We start from the raw sequence: 26,614 nt of genomic DNA on the forward strand, positions 1-26,614 counted from the left end.
TAGGTATTATATATTATTTTTAAAACATTAATAAACATAGTTGAGCCCGAACCAATCGAGTCACGCTACACTAGTTCTTATTTCGATATTATTTCAACGGAAATTAAGCCGCTCGTAGTAAATAATTTACCAGAAACGGATTATTGGTAAAACGATTTTCAGAATTAATATCACAAAACCGTCTATCAATATTGTACGAGAATGTTTGCAACGGTGTATTACAATAAGACACGTGTGACAGGTCGGGAATCAGAGTGAAAACACCCAGCGGGGCTCGGGCGGGCGGGAGGGGGATGAGTCGTGTTATTACACCCTTTCACCTACGCAAGGGGCTGCGACTGTGAGCCGCACTGTCGCGCAAGATTAAGACGGTTTCAAGCTTTGCTGTTAGCGCTCCGCCTTCCGTTCTACTCGGCTTGAATACCTTCGAGCACGTCCTCCACTGCACTCACGGACACAGACTCAACTACATGTTGTGCACCACTGTAATTTAATTAAATGCGGTGAATGGGGTTACACTTCTCAAGCGGTTGAGGAAGACTATATCAAACCGCAATAAACTCGTATTGAGGCGTGAACAGACATCTGTAGCGTAACAATAAATAAACACGAACAGTGTCAGAGCGAAGCAGATGTTAAAAGAGTATCAGCCGCGGGAGAGCGTTTAGATCATGTTGTTACGTGCCACCACTTCGGTTATAAATAAAAATGCCGAAGAGCCAGATAAGGCGAAAGAGAAATAAGTTTAACCGAACGAACGGGAGAAAGCATTATCATTGGCTGCGAGCATAGAACAAAAGAAAATGGTGGAGAGCGAGCGTACGAGAGTACTTTATAGGCGCGTAAATATGTTTTATATCCCTCTACTGTCTGTTATACACTGGCTCGCCGCCCGCCCCACCCCACGCCGCCCGCCCAGCCGCCACCCCGAGGGCTGCCGAGCTCTCGGAAATGCCGAGCTTTAATAAAACATATATTTTTCTGAGCGAGGAAAATACTGGGGAAACTCGCAATTTGTTCTTTCACTTTATGCTCGTTTACAAGACAAAAGTGGAGCATTCTACCAACATTATGTTAATCACGCAGATAGGTAAGTTATTGTAATTACCTTTGTACACAATTTTAAAACAGCCAACCTGTATTAAATTAACTGTACAACAAAACGGAGCGCATTAATAATTCAGCGATTTAACAAAGAAAGTTGACAGGCTAATTTCTTACTTTTAAGTAAATTTTATTTCAGCTGTCTCATATTTTTCAGAAACACGCTTTCATATTCGCAAAGAAAATTTCGGCTCCGGCAAATTTTTGAATAAAATATTCATATTAAATTCATGAGTGATTCATAAGTTCTGTATAAACAATGATTGGCTCTTACCGCCAGGGAAAATATTCCGAATTGAACATAATTTTTCGAAATCGCAACCGTCTCCATGCCATTACATACCACGGGGATAGGGGCTTAGGATTAATTGTATGGGGTCCCTAAACTATCCATAAACATGGTCTATGTTCGTGATAGGAACATGGCAGTGTGACATTGTATTGCTTAATGGTGCGGCGACCCTTATCTCGGATGCCAGAGTCGCGTACAGACTTGTAAATTTATTTGTGTACTCTTAGTTTGGCTTCTTAGTAGGAGGATATAATAAAGGCCATAATGGGCTGTAAAGAGTGTGGAGATAAGTTGTCGGTTAGTTTCATGAAGGAGTGGATTTACGAAGCTCGTGTTGGCGGCAACCGCCGGAACCCGCCCGCTCTAGCTTGTAGCACTAATTATTACACTGGCGTGGCGCTGCGGTTCTCTTTATAAATTCAACCCGCAATATTTCAAAACCGACGTTCAACGTTTAAACATTTAAACACGCTATAAGACACAAATAAAAATTATGGCTAAAAAGTCGTGAAAAAGAGGACTTCACAAGCAATCCCGGCTGAGTGTCCGCAGACGTAAGAAATTTTCGCTAAACAACTTTACTGAGAGAATTAAATATTATAAAAGACTTTACTTCCAGTGGCAAGATGATAAAATATAAAGTAGAGATTAAGATAATGCTGAAAACGAATTTATATTTCGATTCTAAGCGGTAGATTAAATTATTTTCTTGTTTCTTGTAAAATGTGCTCGAGGTTAAAGAGGCGTGAGAGGCACTCGGGGGCGAGTGAGAGGAGTGCCGAGGAGCGCCGGTGTTGGAGCGAGACGGCAAGAGGCACGAGCAGCGCCTGCAGACTCCGCGCCATAAAATATTACGCCAAACGAAAGAAGCACTTTCAATTAACCGAGGCAGGTTTGCGTAAGGTAAATCCTGCCAAGAGGCGCCCACCGCGGCCGCCTCGAAAAATATTTTATTCCATCACAATTTCTCTCCGAGATAAATTGCTAAGATTCCTCTCGAGTCAATTGAACGAAAATGAAATGCCTTTGATCGCATTTCGATAATAATGCTGTTTAAACAGGATCAAATCTGCATTTATTGGTTAGCCGATTAAAGACTTATAGGAATACTGAATAGACATGTTACACTATATAAGGGGAAAGGAAACGGAAACGTCGATAAAAAGAATAGTTCCAAACATTCATATTTGTACATATGTATGTCATTGTATATGTGGAATTTGCTATACGCCAGCAGAACCACGGTATAAGACGGTCGGGCGATCAGTATTCATGAAGTTTTATTAATGCGCAGCGGCGCCCCTCGCGACCCGGTCACAGATTGCGCCGCGCGACCCGCCACCCCACTCTAATCGACCAGAAGTGATATGCCACCTGATGAATGGTGATGAGCTCTTCTAGCCATCCAAAACCTCATTTTTACACCACCTACTCGACACAATACAGAATTATTCAGGTCGATATCCCGAAATGTGAAATGAACAAAATGCAAAATATCTGACCGGATTATTGGCATTAACGTCGAATCTGGCATGGATGACAATTCCATTAGCGCATGTAATGATATCCGACGAATGCAAACGAGTAGCATGCACATTCGTTGTTCAAACTTCGCTTGATTAAATATGCACAAAATTATTTTCATATTGCTAGTGTTAATTGAAAACTGTACATACCAGTATTATGTTGTGTTAGTGGCAGACATTATTGTGATTAACAATGACTGATTCAATTACCGTGTGCAGCTTTGTAACTAATTATATGTGATATTTAATATAAATGGTTTACTGCTAACAATTAACGGTTAGATACAACATAATTGTGTGACAATAAAAGTGCTTTAGTGAAATAGCTATAAAAGCCACAAACAGAACGAGCTTTCGAGCGATAAACGTCATCATAAGTTGTCGGATCGCCGGTCGGAGGTGATAGCTCTCCAAATGCAGATGAAATCTGGACGCCAACTGCGTGTGCTATAAAGTTTTATGCGGCGGTATGATATCGGCGTTGTCGTGTAAATAACATGAGCACTAGTTGTATTACTCGGCGAGTTACGCGCCATGTCCCAGTAGACTGTGGTTAGGGGCGGTCCAACCTTAAACCGTCAATAGAGGAGGTGGTATAACCTGACCCCTTTGTGGAAGACTTTAACATCCTTTCAACAACCCTGCGTTGTCTTGTCCTTAAACTTTTAGACCTCGCTACACACACTTTGCAAATGCAAATAGGCATGTAAAAGGTTGGGTTGCTGACCGCGCCGGGGATACTAAACTGCCACTCAACCTGTTTATGGAGGATCACATAAAATTGGAAACGTCAGAGTGGACTATTAAACATTTGACATGGACATTAAACTTTGATTAGATTGAAATAATCTGTGCGTGTTAATTCCGATTGCTACGGTTAATCCGTATCTGATATCGCAGACACTTTAAATAAAACGGAAAGAAACATGGAGTGAACGAGAGCCGATCGACTTACTTAGCCGGGCGGGCAAAATGGAAAAAGTTCTGTCTGTAGATAACTACAGCTAAGTAAAATACGAGTTGAGAACCGGAACCTTCGAGTTGAGAAGATCATTCTAAAGTAAATAGTAGCAAAGTATGTCGGAGTAAGTAACCATATCGCCGCCGCCGAGCACAATGCCGCTCGCCTGCATAATGCGCTGACTCCCGGAACTGCTAAGCTAATAACAGAGTTATCCTGCCCGAGGAGCTTACACAGATTCGTGCTCGACCTATTATTCATAACCTGCACTGTTTTCGGAGAACAACAGCCCGATTCAATTTGCAATTCGCAAGAGGCTTCCTATATCCATACGTACACAGAGTAGTAGCTACAGCGTGTTGTGCTCCCCGATGCAGAGGCGTATTTCATCGCTTTCAAACGTATGCAATAGGGCGCGCTGCACGGTAGCTTTGAATTCTGAGAAATGTCTGTGAAAAGTTATGAGCTCTGATATTTCATTTGTATTGAAAATATACGATTGTTGGTTCTATTATTATCAAACAGTACACAGGGAACAATAGTCGGGTTCGGGGGGTTGACGATACAGCGGAAGCGTCTAAGTAATTAGCAGAAAGCGACCCGATTTGCATATCAAAGTGGAGGCATAATTGAGCCCCGAGTGCGAATAGCCCAAGTGGAATCAGATCGAGTTAGTGGTGCTCTCTGGTTGAGTGTAGCTAGCACTATCCTGCCGCCCCCCGCCCCACCCCGCGCCCGCGCCCCCACACTCCTCGCTCAGGATAATTTAATTAATCGAGTACGGCACAACAGCCGAGCTGAGACTGATTTCCTCCTCAGATAACCATTTACCGGAATTATCGTGCCACTCAACTTCCAATTCGATTAAGTTCATCATTACGAACAGATGTTCGAAACATATACTTAGTAATGAACACAATTACATAGCCAATTAAAGTCACCGACGACAACGTACACAGTAAATGTTACAAAACGATCGTAAATTGATGGCTTTATGAATATTAAATTAAACTGTAATTGTGTAATATTAAACAACGAGTTTCAATTATTAAAAACCAACTGGATGGAAGGGTTAAGAGCTTAATTAAAATTGGGCCGCCCGTTTCATCCGCCAACGATAAAATAGTTAATATTAATTAACAAGGGCCATGGAAGTGATTGGAAGGGAATACAAAGGTGTCAACGTTTATTAACACTTACAATATTTATTTATATTTTAAAATGTAAATATTAATTCACAATTTTTAAGTCAAGATTTTACTTTGTCTTATAAATATGTTGGTTTATAATTAAATATTTATATAATCTGCTTTTAATCAAGATAAAAAAAAACTTTTTATATTCACTGAGGATGCAAAAATATCTTATTATCTTAACGCTTGAAGAAAAGCTGAGACCGCTTTTAGCTCAAGGGCTGAAACAATGTAGACTCAGCTAATAAAGAAAATTAAACATCGCAAATTTTCAGCTCTTGGAAATTAGATTTTCGCAGATTATATTTCAATGTTTGCTTAAAAGACTAATAACGAGAAAATTCCACGGCAAAGTTAGTCCGCAGCGCTGAAGTTTAACAACCGTCTATTGTGAATATCATGGAAACTTGGAATTCCTAAACTCATTTTAAATCCTCAGCCTCTCAAGAGTTGCAGATTGGTTGAAATGTTTTGATATTTAAACGTTTCGTTTGGGGAGGAATGGGAAGAGATAAAATGGAGCTCGCGCCGGCTTGTTATTGGATTATGTGGCCGGGCGGCTGTCAGCTGCAAGCGAACGGAAAAATAGCATCACGGCATTCTATTGGATTTGCACACCTCCTGTACCCGTATCATGAAAATTCGAACTAACGAATAGAATCGAATGCGAGTGCGACTATTGTCAACTTGACAGCACTTTCGAACACTTTTTACCTTTCGAATGAGTTTCGAAAAGAATGACCACAGAGTACATGATATTATTCTGACAATGACCTATGGAATGATAGCTGTCAAACTTTCGCAAATCTGTACACCGCAATACACCGCCATTTTGTTGTTGACAGGTTGACAGCACTTTCGAATAGACTATCGAATAGAATATGCTGCGGTTTTTCATGATACGGGTACTGTTCATTATTAATTCCGACGCGCGCTTACCGCTAAAAATACACTGGGGCTTAACGAGCTATAATTGAAAACACAGCCGTTAATTTCATCGTTAAAGTCTCGAGTATAATATAACAGCATCAAATCCGACATTAATTAATTATGCGCTCTTAATAGTTTTACCGGGAAACGTTGGCTGCGGAGTAAAGCGCGCGCGGCGCCCTAGGCTGCGTCTAGCTAGGTACTCGTCGAGTGTAATGTATTTAATTACGGCCACTTGCAGAATGCACCAATCTTGTAATTACGGAACAAGCGGTGGCATGAAACGCCGTCGTCCTTTGCCGCCTTGGCTAGCACCACTCGCTCAAAGTCACCATGCTTTTATATAGTTTCAAATACCACCACTGACATTGCCTCACCGCGCACCGATAATAATTTTGGCTATGCTAGTTGCATGGCTAAAACATATTTCATGCACACTCCATTTAAGATTATCATAATAGAGATAAATAACTATATTTAATTAAATAACATACCCTTAAAGTTTAAGAGCAGTTTTTTGTTGTTTGATATTATTTTATTCGCATAACTCATTAATTGCACTTTACGTATACATATTTAATCTTGTTACATTTACTGTAAGGTCTGTAAGTATTTAATTTAAAGAAAACAAACAAAGAAATAGAGTAAAGGAAATTTACGGCGCCACATCACAAATTAAAACAGTGCTATGCATTTGTAGAAGTTGGATCAGTTACGGACGCCGCAGTAAACTGTAAACAGGTGTGGAGGGCAGCGGCTGTCCCTGGAGATTAATCGTCCCGCGGGCCGAGCTAATATACTCACTAGCAAACGACCAACTTCGCAACTTACATTACACCGACATTTATTTCCAACGCTTTGTTCTACGAGCTCTACTCTGCGAGCCGCGCACTTAGATAACTTTAATTTCATTTACTTGTAACGTCCGGGATTGCAGGAGCACTTACCTTATCGTCGTCGCCTTCACTATCACACTGCAACAGAAATAACAGCGTGTTAATTAATTGTAGTCGTTAAAGCAACAAATGTCGATTAGTTATTCATGCGAGTCACATTAACGTTAGTAGCAGATCAGAAACAAAGACTCGTCGCTACTGCTAGGCAACCAAAGATTTATTGAAGAATGCGTTATAAATAAATCACTCTGCAAGTTACTTGTGTCGTTGGAAATGTAAAACAAGATATAAGAGCCGGTATTCCGAATGAGAAAATATAAATGTGGAAAAATTTCAATATAATATAAGGAGGTAGAAAGGCTGTACAATAGTCTCATAAACCGACGAATATGTTGCGTGATATTTATGAGGTGAGTTCGCTCGGAGGAAAACAACAAGGGACGGAGCTGAGATATTACAATTTCAAATAAATAGAGAGCATGAAGTATTCAGGGCGAGCGCAGGTAATGTAACGTAGTGCGGAGCGGCGCCGCCTCGACAAATCTCGTGATTTAGCCGCGCCGCGCCGGGAATATCCAATGCGGTGCGTGATCGGCTTACATTTCAAACAAACGAACTTAAACAGACCTCTACAGGATTGCGTTACAGCTTTCATTATTCACAAATTATGCCAATGGATAAAATAAACAATATTATCTTGATTAATCATCACAGTTAGTTGCGACACAACATTAGGATCTAGCAGGGTACTTCACTTAAACAAATGTGTTTGGCATGCGGTGCGGTTGTGCAAAATAAAAGGAACACTTAGCGAAGCGAGTAAGAACGAGTTTGTGAGACATGCTAGAGATCCCGGTCCCGATAGACTAGACAAAGACAACATTGAGTGTACTCACGATATAGCCTTTTCCGGAACTACAGCGGCTACTGGCCTGTAGGCAGGAGAGAGAAAGCGAACATATGAGTGGAGTGAGCGAGTGAGGGTGAGTCGATCCTGCCTCTCCGAGCTGGCCGTCGCGCCGCGCCTTAGCGCTATTTGTTGTCGGAAGCGAGACCCTAATTCAATCTCACTTAACTTTTTAGAGCAGCATGAACCCGTAAATCTCCGACTTATAGAGGAGCCATTCGTTCGCTGTGAACTGCGATTTCGCATTGGAAGTTTCGGAAAAGAATTGACCATCGAAAATCAGAGAGACAGGAAGATTCCGAGCACATCAAACATCATTGCCGTACAATCTAGACAGTACATATCACAACAAGTAGATTAAATTAGTGTAGTTTACATGCATTTTGACATTGGTAGAGTCCTAACACAGCTAAGGTAGGTAATGAAGAAAGGGTGGAAGAGTCGTTCAGCAGTAGGGTAAGGCGTATAGAATAGTGGAAGACTTACATCACTAAGGCGGTCCCGGGACGAGTCGGGGTCTCGGGGCGCCACCGAGCTGCCAGTGAGCCGCTCGGAGGCGCGCCCGCTGTCGTCCGACGTGCCAGCGTCTTGAAGCAGCGTAATGCCCTGCTAACAGGACAACAATACTAAGAAAAACCTCTACCCACTTCGGAGCCATTACATAAAACGGAATGGTCGTACACATGATAAAGATGTGTGATAAATTTCGTTTAGTAGCTACATTATTCGAAATTTTGTTGACTGAGAATCAGCAGTAATGCCTTCATGATATATAAGCTTGGAAAATTGAGCGGTAACTAGGATATAAGAAAACTTGATAAGACGAGATGGGAGAGCGCGAGGGCGCGGACGGAGGGTTCGTCGATCGTAACGCGCCCGGGGCTCGACAATAAAGAGAGTATTCCATTTATCACATTTTGCGTGTATTTTACGTTGGGGGTTCTGGCGGGCACACTCGCTGCTCAGCGCCGCTCACTCCGGGACGGATAAAAGAAAATAAAACGGGTAGTATCTTCTCTGTAAATGGATAACTCTCCGACCACCCTCGCACAATGAACTTCGACGTTATTGTTACTTGAGAGAACTTCGCGTCCAATTTGATTTGGTATTCATTTTCATGGAAAATCGTAAGATACTTGAAGCATTTCTTGAATGCTTTTATCTGCTGGCACCCTATTTAAGGCACCCCAGAGTTTACGAGTTATGAGTCAGTATGTAGGTATACGTAGGTAAAAATACGCTCAAACCTTAAGATTTATGAGGAGAACCTATATAGTATATTGAACACTGATCTAACATATTCGATTAAAATATAATAATTATATTTATTTTCAGAAGACGTGTACCCACTATAACATATTTGTGCAACAACTAATTAAATGAATAAATGATCGTCACCAACATTTCATAATCTATGTAACTTTGTCTTTATAGACGGTATCTTCTCATCGCCACTTATCGTAGTCGTTGTAAAAACCTCGAGTAACTATTCGCGAATTCAACACGCATCTGATTTCACCCTTTTATCAGCAGTCGGCACCGTTCAGATTTAAATTCCAGTAAGAGCTTTGGCATTACGGGTGCAGGGCCATTATTCACGGCCGGTTTAGCCCTGTAAAAATGGAGTCGGTTCCGGGAGTGGTCTTTGCCCGGAACAAAAACTCAAAGAGCGCCGGAATCCGCGCGCGAGTCGAATTTATCAAGCGGACATTCCGCCTCCTAAACGAATAAATATTGCTTACATTCAAGCTCTTTTTAACCTCCCCTTTATTCTCTTAGTGGAATATGAATAAAAAAACACACTCGTTCAGATCTTAAGTGGCAATGACGGCACGATAAGTCTCTGGAAGCTGTTTAACCCGTAACAAGACAACAATAAGATATACGCGGACGATTATGTCCCCAATTGTAATAAAAGGGATTGCTTTCCGACCCTTTACATAGATAAACGAGTGAAGCAGAGTCGCACATATCAATTTAATCCGGGGAGCGTGGGCGAGAGAGATCCCTGTAATCCCGGCGGGTCGCGGGCTCCGGCACCGGATGTTGCCACATAATTACTCGTGCTCATTACGGTAGCCCCAATTATAATGGACTTTCGCGCACATTCTCGCTCAAACACCCAACCGTGCTAATGAGCATTAAGTACTGGAAGGTAGGACTCATCTGCAAAGCTGCGTTGAGCTTTAGCTAACATGTCTCTGACAACTTGCTATCGGTGACTTGTAAGCTAAAGCGGTGCCATGTAGAAAACCTGTTACACGATGCTTGGCACACAGATTTCACCCGTGTGAATAAAGAGGTGTTTCAAGTTTTATCATCGCTAAATAGATACTGGTACGGTATATAAAAGTTTCGCAGTGATAAAGGTTGTAATGTCAGAGCCATGAGAATATTGGCTATCAAGTGTAAAATACGACTGAGCTTTCGGTTTATTTTGGTGCGGACATAAATGTCGACGTGTCTCGGTTAAAGTGCGAGTGGAGTGAATATCTTCTTTATAGCGGTCGTATTGGGTAGGTTTTGGGTCGGCAGGAGCCGAACGGCCGCAGTCGTGTCGGGGCAGCAACATAACCACTAATTGAAACAACGACCGCGGCCGAACATTACTTATTCATGGCGGTTTATACACTGGTCAAACACGTCACCAGCCTCATTGACAACCGGCAACCTGCGGTGGTAATCTTCTTTGACATGACCAAGGCGTTCGACTTCGTTGATCACCAAACTCTATTAAATAAATGTCAATATTATGGAATTAGAGGCCCAGCTCAGGACTGGATCAAAAGCTATTTGGATAGGAGAAAACAGTTTGTGCGACTCGAAAAAAATATTGACACAGCAATTGAGTCATTCGATTCTTCTACAAGAGAGGTTAGGTTCGGTGTACCACAAGGAAGTGTCCTGGGACCACTCTTGTTTCTGTTGTACATCAATGATTTGACACAGATAACTTCCTACCAAACAACGTTATTTGCTGATGATATATCAATAATCGTTTCAAACAATAAAGACTCCATAGAAAAGGAAGTCAATGTAACTATTAAATCAGTAGTAGACTGGCTTTCAATTAATAATCTCAATGTTAACATAGATAAAACTACATACGTACAGTTTCAAAACTATAACAATGATAGAATACATATTGAAGCAAAACATGAAGATGTAACAATTAAAGAGTCAGATAATGTAAAATTTCTAGGTATCGCTCTTGACAGACACTGTAATTGGAAATGCCAAATAGATATTATCTGTAACAAATTAAATAGGTTTGTGTATGTACTATATAAACTTAACAAGATCTCTGGCCTACAAGTAGCGCTCACAGCATACCATGGCTATGTGTCATCTATCTTAAGTTACGGTATTTTAATATGGGGAAATTGCACGGACATAAATAAAGCTTTTATAGCCCAGAAAAAATGCATACGAGCCATTTGTGGTAGGAAACAAACAGACTCTTGTAGACCTTTATTTAAGAAATTTAATATACTGACACTGACAGGTATGTACATATTTGAAATTGGGACACATGTAAAACAAAATCCTGACATGTATAAAAAAGTAGGAAATGTAGTCAATTTTGACATTAGAAATAAATACCGTCTTGTACTACCCGTAAATAAAAGTGCTCTATACAGTAAAAACTGTCATATAATGGCTATTAAAGTGTTTAATCAAATACCAAGCGACATAAAAAACAGTCCTATAAAACAATTTAAATTCAAACTTAAAAACTGGCTTATTAAAAATGTATTTTATACAATGGATGAATTTTTTAAGCATACCATATAATAATTATTCAATTGTCAATCAATATTTAGAATTCGCTAACAATTATTTTATTTCATGACATTTGCAATTAAATTATATTATTATTATTATTTTATAGGTATAATGTATCAAAATGTTCTAATTATAATGTGATTTTGTAATATTGTGTAAATTTTTGCTTAATTATTATTTAATGTGAGCATGAGAATGTATGCATGCATCTGTAAATTTGCATACCGAACATTCGGTGAAACTTGCCAGACACTATTTTATTTTTTAAGATCTCATGTAACCATGTTTCTAGCAAATAAATGTATCTGAATCTGAATCTGAATGAGAAGTCCATATGGCGGCGAAACGTGACCGACGAGATAAATCATTCAATTACATTTTTCATGAATACTCCACGTAGTATGGAAAGAGCGCCACACAGGCTCAACTATAGCCGTATGCGCGGAGAGCTTTCGCACATAGTAAATCAATTGAGTTCAGCAATCTGAGCCCGCTAACAGGCGTTATCGTGAGGTTTATCTTGTGGTTTTATGTTGTGTTTCTATTGCTTATTTATTTGCAGAAGGCAATAAATCTAAGTGGCGCACGATAAGTGGTCGTTGGTGTGTTGGAGAGTTGTTTAATCAGTGGTGTATCGCGCGGGCGGGCGCGGGGCGCGGGCGGGGGCGGCGCTGCACGGCCGCGGTGTCGTTAAGTGGCGCGTTGCATAATTTATGTATGTCTCGACACGTTACTCCCCTGTAGAAGCGCGCAGGTTTGCGCGATGCGGGCTCGTTCTAATTACTGAGCACGCCGTTTTAAAGTCTCTTTACAACCAACATGTTTATTTACAATGTCTTTCGACGAACATATGTTTTGTCTAAATGTAACATTGTGTCGAGGTATTAACGCCGCTTCTTCCATCACTATGGGTTCATAATGGAATGCATCATTACTTTGGTTTTATTTTATAACTAGCTGTTCCCGCGCGCTTCGCTTCGCCTTAAAAAGTTTTCCCGTGGGAATTCCGGGATAAAAAGTAGCCTATGTTCTTTCCCAGGGTCTAGACCATATGTATACCAAATTTCATTCAAATCCGTTCAGTAGTTTTGGCGTGAAAGCGTAACAGACAGACAGACAGACAGACAGACAGACAGACAGACAGACAGACACAGTTACTTTCGCATTTATAATAGTAGTAAGGATTTCCAGTTAAATACATAATGTGAATTCTACGTTCAACACTTTATGCTTATGCAAATAAAATGACCAATAATAAATGTAAAACGTATACTAATTATAACGGCATCATATAATAAATTATAATATTAATAACACGAACTCGCCGCAACTCAAACAACCCTCAGGACAATAAACATTTCCAGCAGCATATAACTAAATGTTTGATCAAACCAAAACGAGACCAACAATCCAATAACAGGCTCAATTTGGGGCTCCGCATTTGCAAAAAGCTACACTTTCGGAATTCGAAATTGCTCAATACGGAAACTCCATATATTGGAGAGTGCGCATCACATCACAGTGGATCAATCAGAGCCGATATATCGCCGACTGACAGCCATCCAAATGGAATCTCGTGTCAGAGCGGCCTTGGATTAACATATTGCGAATCTATGATACACCCGAGCCTATTGGATTACCGCCCCGTGCTTATAGCTTACGAATAGGTAATTACCGTGTCACAGATTATTGACTCCAATTAAGTTGGACCACGTAATTAAGCTAAAGGGAATGTACGAAAGGATTCACCGTGATTAATATGGGCTTATGGTATGACTGTTATAAATTAACGGAAGCAGATATCATTTAGATACAAAACTGTAGCGATAACGAGGATTATATTAAACTGTCTAACAAAAAAAAGTAAATACTAAGACGTCGATAAAAAAATAATACCCGGGAAATAAACTTATTAAATCAAAGTCAAAGTCAAAGGCATTTATTTGCTGATTCATGATACATAACATAGGTAAACCATAACGGTAGAGTACAAAAGTACCCGAGAAAACATCAAAAGAATGAGTGAGAAAGGATAAAACCGAATGTTTTACAAGCAAAATATCAAAATTATTCAAGTAAGCTTGTTTGACATTACATATTTCAAAGGGTTTGTGTAACAACCTCCTCCGGGTAGATTTCGTGTCGGCTGATCGTTGGAGTTTTAGTTTTTTTTTATAGACAGCACAATTCCCCGCGGAGACGAAAGGAGTTTTTAAATTAGTCTGTCCGTAATGCACTATATTATTATGAGGGGAATCTCCCTCTCCCTATTACTTTCACAGCCCTTCAATTCACTAAATGAGTGCGGCATATTTTTTGTAACATTTCTCTTCACGCTTTTATCGAAATCTTGATAAGAGTATAAGTTTAGTAGTTATTATTTTAACAATGGTGTGGGGTGATACGGTAACACGTTTGTTCACTAACAACTTCCCCAGGCAAATAAAGAAAACTTGACATAATGCCGTAAGAAATATTACAGGTGAGATTATCAACAAGGAATAGAGGAAATATTCACTTTAAATAAATAAGGGTTCTTTTTTCATTTTGAGGTACAAAACCCTAAAAACTAAATCCCAAGTATATTAGAAGATTGTATTCGAATTCGGATTCCGCCCCGCAAGCCTATACTCCCTTTGTTTTCTGTTTTTCATAAGGAACTGATAAAAAATATAGTTTTACTGTTGTTGTGTAAAAATATTAGGTTTTATTACTGCTGCTCAAGTTATTTTTCGTTTTTCAAACCCGTAACGCCATCTAGCGAAGTATTGACGAATTGGCTTCATTTCATTATGTTTTAAAACAGAATGAATAAAGTAGATAAACCCATTACGTAATATAAACATAAAGAACCATATAAAAAACCGCTTTATAATTTTGCTGATGTACTCAAAAATGTTAATAATAGTCCATTTCGTTTTCCAATTAAATCACGATGAAGATATCATTGGCCAATAAATTAATTAAACTTCCGCCGAAAACACAAATAATTTCAATATCTGCACGTGAATTAATTTTATGAGTAAATGGGCACGGCCTTTGTATGCATTCGCCCTCACTGAATAATTCGCGGAAAGCAAATTAAATACAAGCAAAAGCATCGTCACGAATTTATACGCCTACATTTAAATCAGTAATACGTGGCATAAAATATTCCGTCTCGTATTTACGCGACTTGCAAATCAATGAGTAGCGCCAACAATGGCAGCTAGATATGGCCAGACGTCGTAAAGCATCAATGAGCAGACAACTGGAAGTGGGTGCAGCGTTAATAATAATATTTCAATCATTTGATAGTATCGTATCTCGTACCTCGTACCGGCGGACCGGTAGAACTGGTCAGCGCGGGACGCCGCAACCGCCGATAAGGGGTCGGCCGACTTCGTAAGCAAATAGCAGAGCAATATCGGCGAGTCGGGGAATAAAAATGTAACATTTGGCAGCCTTCGAGCGCCTGTGGCGAGACGCCAGCCGCTCCACTCGGGACAACACAATAAAGGCTTGTCGTGTCGATGTCGAAAGCAATCAACCCATTCCAGCCGCGGAGACATCTGTTACGCCGAGTAAATAAATATACAATAAAATACTGAACACTTGAGGTGTTGTGTTTATGCTACAAATATTGATATTGTGAATCTTTCAACTGAATTCAGATGGCAGAACGGAATCCATTCAGAACGCATGACCGCGCAGGAACTAAGCCAATTCGGTAATCAAGGCCAATGTGGAGCCCAACAGCCACACCCAATTCAAATTGTATGACACGTTGTTTAAAGCGAATCTGTTCCGACGAGCCAACCGCAGCCAGGGGCGTAACTTAATGATCGCGTACGGCGCATCGGGAGGCTATCTATTCGACAGCAAATTGAATCTGCGAAGAGCTATTAGCCGACACCGCAGAGGCAACTCCGAGCGTGCCAAACGATCGCGCTCATTCCCCGCCCGAGAGCTCCTTCCACTCACAGATATTGTTATACCCGTCGCGGCGCGGCCCCCAGAGGCACTAGCTCCACGACCAGACAGCTTCTATAAAATTAAACGACACTACACCCAACAGCTGCTCCGTGCTTAGGAGCACTAAATGTAGCTCGGATTTAGCTGACACACCATTTTCTTTGGGGAGAAATGTAAGTGACAAATGTAATCACATCACAAACGAATTAGGTTCAATGAAATAAAGTTTATTTACAATGCAAATGTGGGTCGGTGTTGGTAAATAGCTATCAAGTCCCCTTTCGGTTTGCTCATATTGAAGTTCGGAAAATTTATTCTGTCGCTCGGTTGTGGGCAAGATTTTCCGCTTTTTTCGGGCAACAGCGCAGCCGACGGGAGGCAAATTGGATGGGATTGCGACCTGCGACATCTTGACTGCAGGCGCTGTCGGCGGCGGCGACGTGTGCCGGTCTTCGAGCAAGTATCGCCGCCCTGCTACTGCTACCACACGACTTTTACTTCCTAATAAAAAAATCTAAGTATTTATTGCTTGGTATAATATAAAATGTACAAAAATACTGATTGGTATTCATGTGATACATTATGTATAATGTATAATCTTTATAACATGAAAAACACAACCGCGGTTTCAATTCAAATATTTATTCTAGAGAGAACAAGTAATTAATTAATTAATTACAACATAACAAAGCATTACAAATTAAATTCATAGGTAATTTCACATAGCGAGCGCAGCATATGAAACGGTATAAATCCACACACACGGCAGCGCTGGCGTGTTAACCAAATAAACCTTTCATGATGTGCGACGGCAGCCGGCCGAAATTGCTCGTTTAATTATTTCACGATATTCTACCAACACATCACGATTGGAATTTCGAAATATGGCTAATATGTTTATTGGAGGGAAATGTTACTATTTTCGGAATCGGAACGACATTGATTGATTTCAGACCAGTATAGTAAGTATATATTAGTACTTATAGGTATTTAAACAAAATTAACTTTTTCCTGTCAGCCTATCGCACTATCACTTTCTACACAACACGCCTAACTCAAGATAGCTGGAAGAGAATGCTATTAGCATTAAGTTCGTTGCAGTTAAAAATTTAATAATAATAATCATATATATATATATATATCAAGTTTAATATTTTATGAAATACCTTGCGCCAATGATTGAGAATGCCAATGGTTTAGTACTTGTAAAAAAAACAAATAGGCGGACGGAGGGAGCCGCTACGTTCCGCTCTTCATAAATATTTCAGGCGGCGAAAACAATTGGTTCTACTCACGCGGGAAATAGCATTCCTTCCGTTTTACGATAAAATTTATATCGGAAATCTTACTTTGTTTACGGTTTTCGTTTACCTTGCGACATGTGGGGAATGAAAGGAAAGCGGTAGGTCCTACCCTCTACTCAATGCGGGTCGCATAATTTATGGTCGGCAGTTTAGTTCTCTAATCGATCTATCTATGCATGTCAGTGCGAGCGGCATTATTGCAGCCCTCGTCCGTAGAGTCCAGCCCACTCGCATTTTAATATAGCTCTCCGCCGCCGCCGGCCGCTGGTCTCACTCCACCGCGCTCTCCCCTCACTCCTTCAAGCGCCATTGTCATGGTCTTCCGTATTACTAGCTCTCTACTCTATTCGCTATCAAACTGCACATAGACAAACAACAAGAGCAACCGGGATCTCTATTAACGAAACGATTAGTCACTTTATAAAAAGAGAACTACTTTAGTTCTCTTCAAATAAGTATCATCATAATTATAATACAAGAACATTATTAGCACAGATAGTTATAGTTCATTACGGTATTTACAGATAGGACAAAGGGACGAGCGTTTCGTTATTCAGTGAGGATTACAGCATAAATTAAACAAGGATAAAGCACAACAGTAAAAGCGAGGAAGCGTTGGGTTTCACTCGTTGTCTGATTGCGGATAATGGGTTGGCAAACTATTAAAGTTAAGTAAACAGACGTGTGCATTTTATGTCAGTGAGTTTAAGCCGCCGACGGGTGACGGGGAGTTGCGTTGACAAGTTGAGTGGCATTTTGCGTACAATTTATGCATTTAGCGAGAAAGTGCATCCCGGAAGCTGCATGGCTACCGAGCGCCGGATTTAGACGCGCCGCATTTAGACGTGTGAGATCACCCAACGCAGTAACGTCACGGACGGTCGGCGAAAAGCCCCGAGCAATGCTTTTGTTAAGATTACCGAGCTAATTCGAGGCACTCAAACGGTTTTTGTAAGCATTGCACGCACTTTATCGCATACCGCTCGCGGCATGGCCTGGCACGAATTCCTCTAAAGTAATGACACTTAGCCGAGAAGTGGGGACATTTATATACACGTAAGTGGTAGTCGGGTGACGTAGATGTACTTACATGGGAGTTGACGGTGTTGGGCGGGTGTATCCGCGCCGCGTCGCCCGTGAGGGCCTGCAGCGGCAGCCGCGGCTTGGTCGACAGCGAGTTGGTGCGAGGTGACGATGCACATTTCACAGCAGCCTGCGACAAACAAAGTGAACCGTGTTACAACAACTTATCCAGTTATTTCCAGCATGCGGGTATCAGGCATAAATTAGTAAGAAGCTGCCAGCCGACAAGTCGAGTTTGCGCTCTCTTCATTAACATCATAATTTAGCGTAGTGAGCTGTGAGCGCCCGTCGACTCATTTATGTTCGCCGTATAAAGTTAGTGCCCGTCGCATTCCCAGCTCGTGGAGGAGAGCGCGAATTTGTGTTCTCAACTTACTGAGACGTAGCTCCCACTTAATCATACTTAGCTTGCTCCGGCTCGCCCCGTTTGGCTGACTACGCTCGAGACGAACCAAATTTACTGCTTAATTGCTTGCCCGATAATATCTACTAACTTTCAGGTAATAATATCGAGTGCTCCCTATTATCTAACTAAAGCTTGCGATATTGATTTTATACAAGGGATAATACATTATTAGCTGTATGTAATGCGATAAAGCCGCCTATTTACATTGTTACTCGTTTGTCAGTATTTTTTTTGTAAGTCTAATTTATGTGGTATAAAAGTTATATTTTATTATATTATATCCCAGTCTCGTTTTAGATTCTAGAGAAAGCTCAGCCCTTACCACTTAGAATACTTGGAATAAAATCTAGAGAATTCCCGACTTAATGAACACGTCCACATTGCTTACTTCGCATTATAAGCGTCGGAAAAACGTTAACCACAATATTAAGTTGATACTCCGCCGGTAGCACAATAAAAAGCGAAGTGAAGAACGCAGCAAATTGGCTGAACATTGTCGGTGCTGGAGCCATCAATCAGTGGGTTGACAGAGTGTCGCCGCGCCGGCCTCGGCTAGTTGTAAATCGACGCGCATACCGCTTGCACCGTAATGTAATTAATTCTTCCGCTCCGAGTTTCATAAACTGCAGACTCGCGCGACACATAATAAAGAGGCATTTTACGTGACAACGACACAGCGTAATTAAGAAACAACGCGACCCATTTCGTTTTTTAATACGAGCTGTTAACATTAACAATTAAAAGAAACTCGGTTGGCCGTAAATTCAACAGAAGAAAATATCCTGAAGGGTCGGCGGAGTCGGGAAGAGGTTTCCGTCAACATGACAGATTATAAATAATTGAAACAAAATTCTTTAGCGGAAAACAAAATGCTCGTGTTTACTTTGTGCATAATTAATTATTTGTAACATAGCTTTTATTAACAGCAATTACACGAGAAAAGTTCTTCTCATTAGACTTTACGAGTGGATAAAGTGTGTCAACTTGCCCCGTTTCCACATAAAGGGACGTCAACATGTGATCATAGCCGGAGTTTACAAACGAGGGTCCTTACTGACACATTTTGAATGAAAGCTTTTAAAAAAAAGCGGCGCTCCGCTGGCTGACCCACCGCGCGGGCGCCCGGGGGTGGCGAGGGGCCATTACCATAACAATTAAATTATACGTCCCTGCCACTGACACGACTATAGTTCAACTAAACGACAGATGCTACCGCTTGTAAGATTACTGTTATAAATGCTGATTCAAGGCGGCAATCTGGCTTAGATCTATTTATTGCTTGCATTTAGACATAGTTATTAATAACTTGATTTAAAATTTCCATGTCATTGTAAAAAAAGATCCACGTTTGAGCAGTGGAGGCTTAGTTGGGTAAGCGCGCTTCCGCTTCTCACGGCAAAGACGCGGATTCAATCCCGTGACATTTACTAATAAGTATTTTGAAAATTATGTAAGTACAATATAAGAACTCCGTGAAATAAAAAAAATAAACAAAACGAGATGGGAAATGGACCAAGGGAGTTTAGACCTAAACTAATATACACAAAGGGTCCATCCGGGTGAGCCAGGTGCAAGAGCTAACACCCCCACAGAGAGTAGAATAGAAGCTTAATGTTTTTTTCTTAAAATCCTAATGAGTGTAATTTGGCCTTCATTGGGAATTAAATCCGTAAGGGCTGTAACGACCGGTACACCTGCCCCTCGCGTACCACCGAGGCATATTTTGTGTACAATGGATGTGAAATCTCGCAACTAAGTGTGCCGGTAACCCTATACCCCCGGGTTTAAATAATAAAAGGGTGCGCGGCATAAATGAGCGAGGGACCACTGTCGAGGGCAGGCAAGTTCGTGCAACTACTGTGTGGAGGTGAAATAGTCTTTATTGCTATCTGAAGAAGATTCAGAGGACAGCTGTGTTGTTCGTCTGACGGACTGGATACAAGAGATCCGAGGGTTTAATCTCATGTGAAGTGGCGCGTGCCGTGCACGTGCCGAGTGGCTGACACCGTTGCGGTGAGTTCCAATAAATACACAGTTCTCATCGTATCGTGACCGCGTCACTCGCGCTATTAAACACAACAAACTTGTTTTAATAGATTTAATGTATTCGATCATATTATCATATCATAAAACCAATTTGATATCATAAATAAATATTACAACAACTTCATAACATTACACAAATAATAAACTTGTTAAATCAAAGCTAACAGAACAGCCATCAAATAAACTCGGCACGCAACAAAAAGAAAACGTCGAGAGCAAACATCACTTCACAAGAAATAAATCTCTCCAGAATTGCGACGAACACAAAATTCCCTTCAGAACTTTATGCGACTTCAACAAAAGAATTTTATACAATTCATTTTGGTCTCATAAAAAAGTTATCACGGATTCGCAGAAATCGAATGAGCTATTTTTCTGCCGGCGGCGAGGAGGGTGCTCCGTGGGAAAGAGCTTCATTCCTACCGTAATGTTATCTTTATCGGTGTGGATACGGATGTCAAGAGAGCGATGTTAAAAACACCTTTCAAAACGCAATTCCAACAAACGTGTTGTAACTGTAACCGATATTATTGTTCAATAACTACTTGGCCGAATGATAAATAAAAGAGAAAGTTATTGTTAGTCTTCTTGTGTACTTAGCGTTTCACAAATGATACACGTCCCAAAGAGGCACTCATCAAACACGGTTAAGCCATCGGTAATGAAGTGAATGGTGTCATTAAGTTACAAAATGCTGTCATGATAATTAGCATCCATCAATAAGTTGTCGGTGCGGGCATGCTAATCGGAGAGCTACGCGCTCGCTCGCACCTCGCGCGGCCACTCGGCGCCGCCGGCGGTGCCCGACAACGCTCATTTGCTATAATTGCTTTACCGACAACAAATTAATCATACCCCGATACCGATATTTCCATTATCGACCAATAAATACATAATGGGAGCATAAATTCGTCTGCAATGGTAATCTAATTAGTTTAACTCGACGAGAATTTAAGTGTCACGCAATGTTAGTGCCCATTGTTTCTAAGTAACGAATGTAATTTTAAATGGTTGGAATGGTTTTTCTAGTCAGTACCTACGTCACACTGCTTTACACTTGATTTACTGAAAGGATGCTTTTCCATTCTAACTAATAGACGGTTCACGTTTGTAAGTGAAGAACATGGTCAATTTAATATAAAAGAAAATGTCATTGAGTGGCCACAAAAAGCGTTCTGGTTACGGATGTTAGAGGCGTGACGGATTTCGGTGAGAGCGGCAGCGCCGGCGCATTCCTGCGGCTCCTACCAACGACCTGCCGTGACGCCGTGAGCTGTGACTTTGTGACCGAACCTTCAAACGACCCGTGAGCAACTTGTTGAAAGCTGTATCTTTTTTAAATAGCCTCAAATTATGCACTTTATCCATGCTACCGGTAGGGCAATTCTACAATTGTGATTGATTTCTTAAAACACTGGTCATTATCCGTAAATCATAGCATGTTGCCTGTTTAACCTGCTAAGTGGTAGTGAGAATTTTTTTTTTATAAAAGCAGGGTGAATGTTAACGTGTGATAATTGATAATAATTACGAGTGTTGGTGCAACCGGTTCATCCCAAAAATAAAGTAAAGATACAGTTAGAGCACTTCTTTTGATCATTACAGTTGGCTTTATGAAGCAAATCGTGACTAAATAATATAATAACAGACATTAACCAAGACAGTTAAGGTATAAAAACTATTTATGATCACCTATAAGTGTCTTCATCAAATAAAAAGTGTGCAGGGAAATAGTAAAATAGACTTTTAGATGACTTGGTTATAACATACTTAATACTATGAAGTGCTTCAACAATTCATCATAGTATGTAGTAGCTTATTTATGTTGCATTCTATAAATGGGTTTAGTTTTACCCATTTTATAAATAAAAAGCGCAGTTGTTCACAGAACACATTTTTTCATTGTAAGCAAAGTCGATTATGTTTTGTAGAATAACCGGAAACCAACAAGTCTAAATTTGTTAATGTTTATGTATTTAACATATTTATATGCATTTTAGCATTAAGTGCCTAGCTACTAAAATTATACCATAATGTCAAATTAAAATAAATGACTACCGAATGGCGTAGTAGTTAGTGACCCTGACTACTGAGCCGAAGGTCCCGGGTTCCATTCCCGGCTGGGGCAGATATTTGTTTAAACACAGATATTTGTTCTCGGGTCTTCGATGTGCCCGTAAAATGGGAATAGGCTCGCCCCCTATTACATTGGGACTAAACATAACACTGGCGAAAAGTGGGTGCAGCAATGCACCTCTGCCTACCCCGCAAGGGAGTACATGAGTACAAGTCGTGAGTGTGTGTGTGTAAAATAATATATAAATTATGACTAGATAAAGAGGATAAAAAACATGTTTGTCAACATATTTTCAATAATAATTATCATTATCAGTTTGGGACCAAGTCTAAAGGTGAAGTTTGAAGAGTTGTAAAATTCTACCCAATCCATCAACAGGTTGTGTTTATTTATATCTAAGAAGGTAATAAAAAATACGCACTTTTTTTTACTTTAAAACAAAAAGGGAACGGATCTTACATCTAATGAATTTAGCAAGAAACAGTCTTCCATTTAACCTTTTCACAAGTTTAGCAAAAGTTCTTCAGAAAGGATATACTGTTAACTTTATAATTGTCGTCGCCGGTCCGTCTACAACGGCGATCTTCTACAGAAAGCTTTTGAAGGGAGTTACGCTGAGTGGGTTTAAATTGCGAACTCAACTTTATACCAAACTATTACAATCTTTTAATACACTGTTGTCATTAGTCACTAGCAGCCAGTATTCGGATTTTATAAACCTTATGTTAATAAATAAGATAAAATTATTTAAGTTAAAAAAAGCATGTCTAAAAAAGTAGTTGGCAAGTCTACCGTGGCGGCAGTGTTACCAAGTTGAATTAAGTTCCAATTTGAGAAGATGCTGTTTAATTACCGGCGACACGGCGCGGGTCATTAATTAAGTCATCACAGCCGCGCCGGAGCGGGTTCCTAGCGAGATTAGACACTAAAATGCAGCGTAATAAACGATTAGGCTGGGACGCGCAAAATAGGAAACCTAGAGTAACTACCTTGATTAGAAGGTACTTAGGTATAGACATACTCCTTCTCTGTTAACATATTTTAAGAGATTTTTATTAAAGCAGCATAAACATCCCATTTACTAAATGATTTCGTTCACACACACAACTACGAGTATGACATTATTGTGATTTATTGTGAGTATTATGACGTAACCCTGAAAGTAGTGAGACAACAGTATGTGTAATAAATAGTGAAAGCCCAGACAACTGTTTGCAAACAATCACGGCTAACACGACCACTCTATATCAAGAACAAGGTGGACAGATAACCAAACAAATGTGTGGCAATAACAATAAGCGGGAAATACGGAAGATAAAATGTTCAGCAGAAGACATAACAATTCACCAACCGCTCTTTGCAAGCTCGTCGGCTAATCCCCAGTATCATGGGGCTTATAATAAAACTATGAGCTCAGACTGAAGCCAACTCTGCAAACTGTCCTATTCTGCGGCTTTGGCGATAGTACGATACGATATAATTGCGTTAAAATGTTAAGCCAATGCTGTGGGCTTGATGCATTCGGGTTATTAGTTCCCCCTAAAGCTTTCCAATTCACTTGCAAGTTTATTTATTTATTTATCGAGATTCCACGGGCATGTTTTTTTTTACTCACGTTAAAGATGCGATATCTCAGAATAGGGTCTTGTAAAACCACGGCGGGTGGCTCGCCTCCCCTCCACGCATGCACCCGACAACCCGACAACATGCCTCCTGCTTATTCCAACTAATTAATGTGTTGAGAGGTGTAATAAATATAACATTAAACGAACACAACAGCTCTTGCTGGATTGCGGAAACAGTTTACAACTTTTTGTTTTGCTTATTAATTATGCGCCTTTTTGCGCGGGCTCTATGGTCGGGATGGTAAATTAAAATTTCTACTGAGTTTTCATTTAATTTATTTATTTATTGAAGCTATGAATTTTAATAGGTCATGCGAAAGTAGCTTTTAATGCCTATCAGTTTTCAATTTTCACTGATGAATCTTAAACTGAAACATTGTCGTTTTTTTTTATTTACATATTTATTAACTGTGTCTTAATGATCGTGAGTTGAAGCTACCAAGATGCCACAATGACAAAAGGTGTGGTTTACATTGTAAGTATTATTTGAAAACAATTAACAGAACACAATACAAACAAAAAAACTGAACGCCCAAAAGGAAGATGAAAAAGTTGGTCTTAATACCAGGGTAACAACACTAACAAAAAATAACAAGCAAAAAGTTTTTACCGAAGAACAGTTGGGTATAGTTTTTGTGGACGCTTCGATAATAGACGCCTTTTCAAATTTTAATACATTTTGTAGTTTTTAAAGTTAAGCAGTGCTCACTTTGTGTTCTATAGAATGGCGTTTAACTAAATTAATTAGGCTAAAGTATTTAACCCTTAATCAAGCAATGGTAGAATAAGTGCCACCTCAACATGGCAACATTTTTTTCCAAAAAAATATATGCTACTTGAACGCACCCGGTAGTTTTTTTTTTATTTGACACTTATGGAAATATTTTATTGTTAGGTTGGTAATTCTTTGAAAACAAAAGTGACATTTAGCTGTTTTGGCGGAAACAAAAAAATTGGCGCCATATTTGTAAGTTTTCAACACAGTTTCGCTGCAATATTTCGGATATATCGATATTGTGACTTGAAAAATTTCGGTAAGTACATTATGATGCTTTATTTACAATCTTTATAATGTGTTTATTGATAGAAAACTTGTGAATGACTATTTCCAATAATCTATCGAATATAAAAATTGTTACAAAGTTGGTGGCTAATATACGACCATTGTCCGATTGTTGCCAAACCTGGTCGAAATATCACTACTATTTTATCTGTTTCTTGCCCCAATTTATTGATATTATTTTATGTAATTTTACAGATTGAGAAGAGATGGCGTCAAGCAAACCCTTGTCTGATACAGCGCTGCAAAGGATATTGGAAAATTGGTCAGACATTGACTCGGACGACGAAATCGACAGTAATATATTTGTACCTTCTCCACAAAACTCATTTTTTGAACCAACTGATGACATAGTGGAACGTGGATTAGAACGTATTTTTATGAATTCTGAGGAGGTTGAAAGTCCTCCTACTCCCCCAGTGCCAGGTGAAATAGAAATACATACAACAAACAGGTTAAATTTGACCATATCTAAACCAGTCAGGAGCTATGAAGATTGGAAGATGAAAAAAAATACACATAAAATTCCTAAATTTACAACCAAGTTTGGATCAAAAATTGCATATTCACATAAAAGTCAACCAATTGAATTTTTCGACAATATGTTTCCAGAGCAGCTCATAAATACTATCGTGACTGAGACCAATCGTTACGCCACTCAAGAAAAGCACATTTTCGATCCAACTAATCCAGCTGAAATCAGAGCATTTCTCGGCGTAATGATTATGATGGGCTTACATCCACTGCCGGATTATGAGCTGTACTGGTCAACAGACCGATTTTATAATAACCCCGATATTTCAGCGGCATTCAGTTTGAAAAGATTCAAGAAAATACTTGAAAATTTGCACCTGAACAACAACAGTACTGAAGCTCCCCGTGATTCCGTGAATTTTGATAGGTTGCACAAGCTAAGGCCACTAATAGATATACTGAATAGAATATTTATAGAACAGGCGGAAGAATCAACAGTTTATTCAGTGGACGAGTGCATGGTGAAGTTCAAAGGGCGGTCTACAATGAAGCAGTACATGCCCATGAAGCCAATAAAACGTGGATATAAGGTATGGGCTCGGTGTGATGCAAAGACTGGCTATTTATACGCCTTCGAAATTTATACAGGAAAACAGGAAACTCTGGATGAAGCTGGTCTTGGTTTTACGGTAGTGACGAATTTATGCCAGAATGTGCCGCGAAACTCTTTAGTCACCTTCGATAATTTTTTTACGAGTTGCAAGTTGGTTGATGTTCTGTATGAAAATGGAATTTTTTCGATTGGGACTGTCAGGAAGACTAGAAAAGGATTACCAGAGTTCATGAAAGAGAAACCTACAAACAAGAGAGAAAAACTTGCGAAAAATGAGTTCGCGGCCTTGACTAGTGAGCCTATAGTAGCTGTTAAGTGGCTAGATACAAAGGAAGTTACTGTTCTTTCGTCTGCGCATAAGTCATCGGAAGTAACCA

The 26,614-nt window shown here is 40.0% G+C and overlaps 1 protein-coding gene across 9 annotated transcripts in view; it reads right to left on the bottom strand.

The window, feature by feature from the left end:
- The window catches only part of LOC105381693 (fibrosin-1-like protein), a 68,013-nt gene that overhangs the window by 32,249 nt on the left and 9,150 nt on the right, over positions 1–26,614 (bottom strand). For 5 of the 9 annotated variants that reach the window (XM_038115424.2, XM_038115422.2, XM_038115427.2 and 2 more), the window contains exons 2-5: positions 17,944–18,066; positions 8,296–8,418; positions 7,799–7,834; positions 6,954–6,980 (exon numbers count right to left, since the gene is read on the bottom strand). In XM_038115424.2, coding sequence (XP_037971352.2) covers positions 6,954–6,980; positions 7,799–7,834; positions 8,296–8,418; positions 17,944–18,066 — 309 coding nt within the window. The remainder of the gene's footprint in view (positions 1–6,953; positions 6,981–7,798; positions 7,835–8,295; positions 8,419–17,943; positions 18,067–26,614) is intronic. The other 4 variants (XM_038115421.2, XM_038115426.2, XM_038115425.2 and 1 more) reach the window with 4 other exon arrangements.

The sequence above is a fragment of the Plutella xylostella genome, chromosome 8 (genome assembly GCF_932276165.1).
Source record: "Plutella xylostella chromosome 8, ilPluXylo3.1, whole genome shotgun sequence".
NCBI lineage: Eukaryota > Metazoa > Arthropoda > Insecta > Lepidoptera > Plutellidae > Plutella > Plutella xylostella.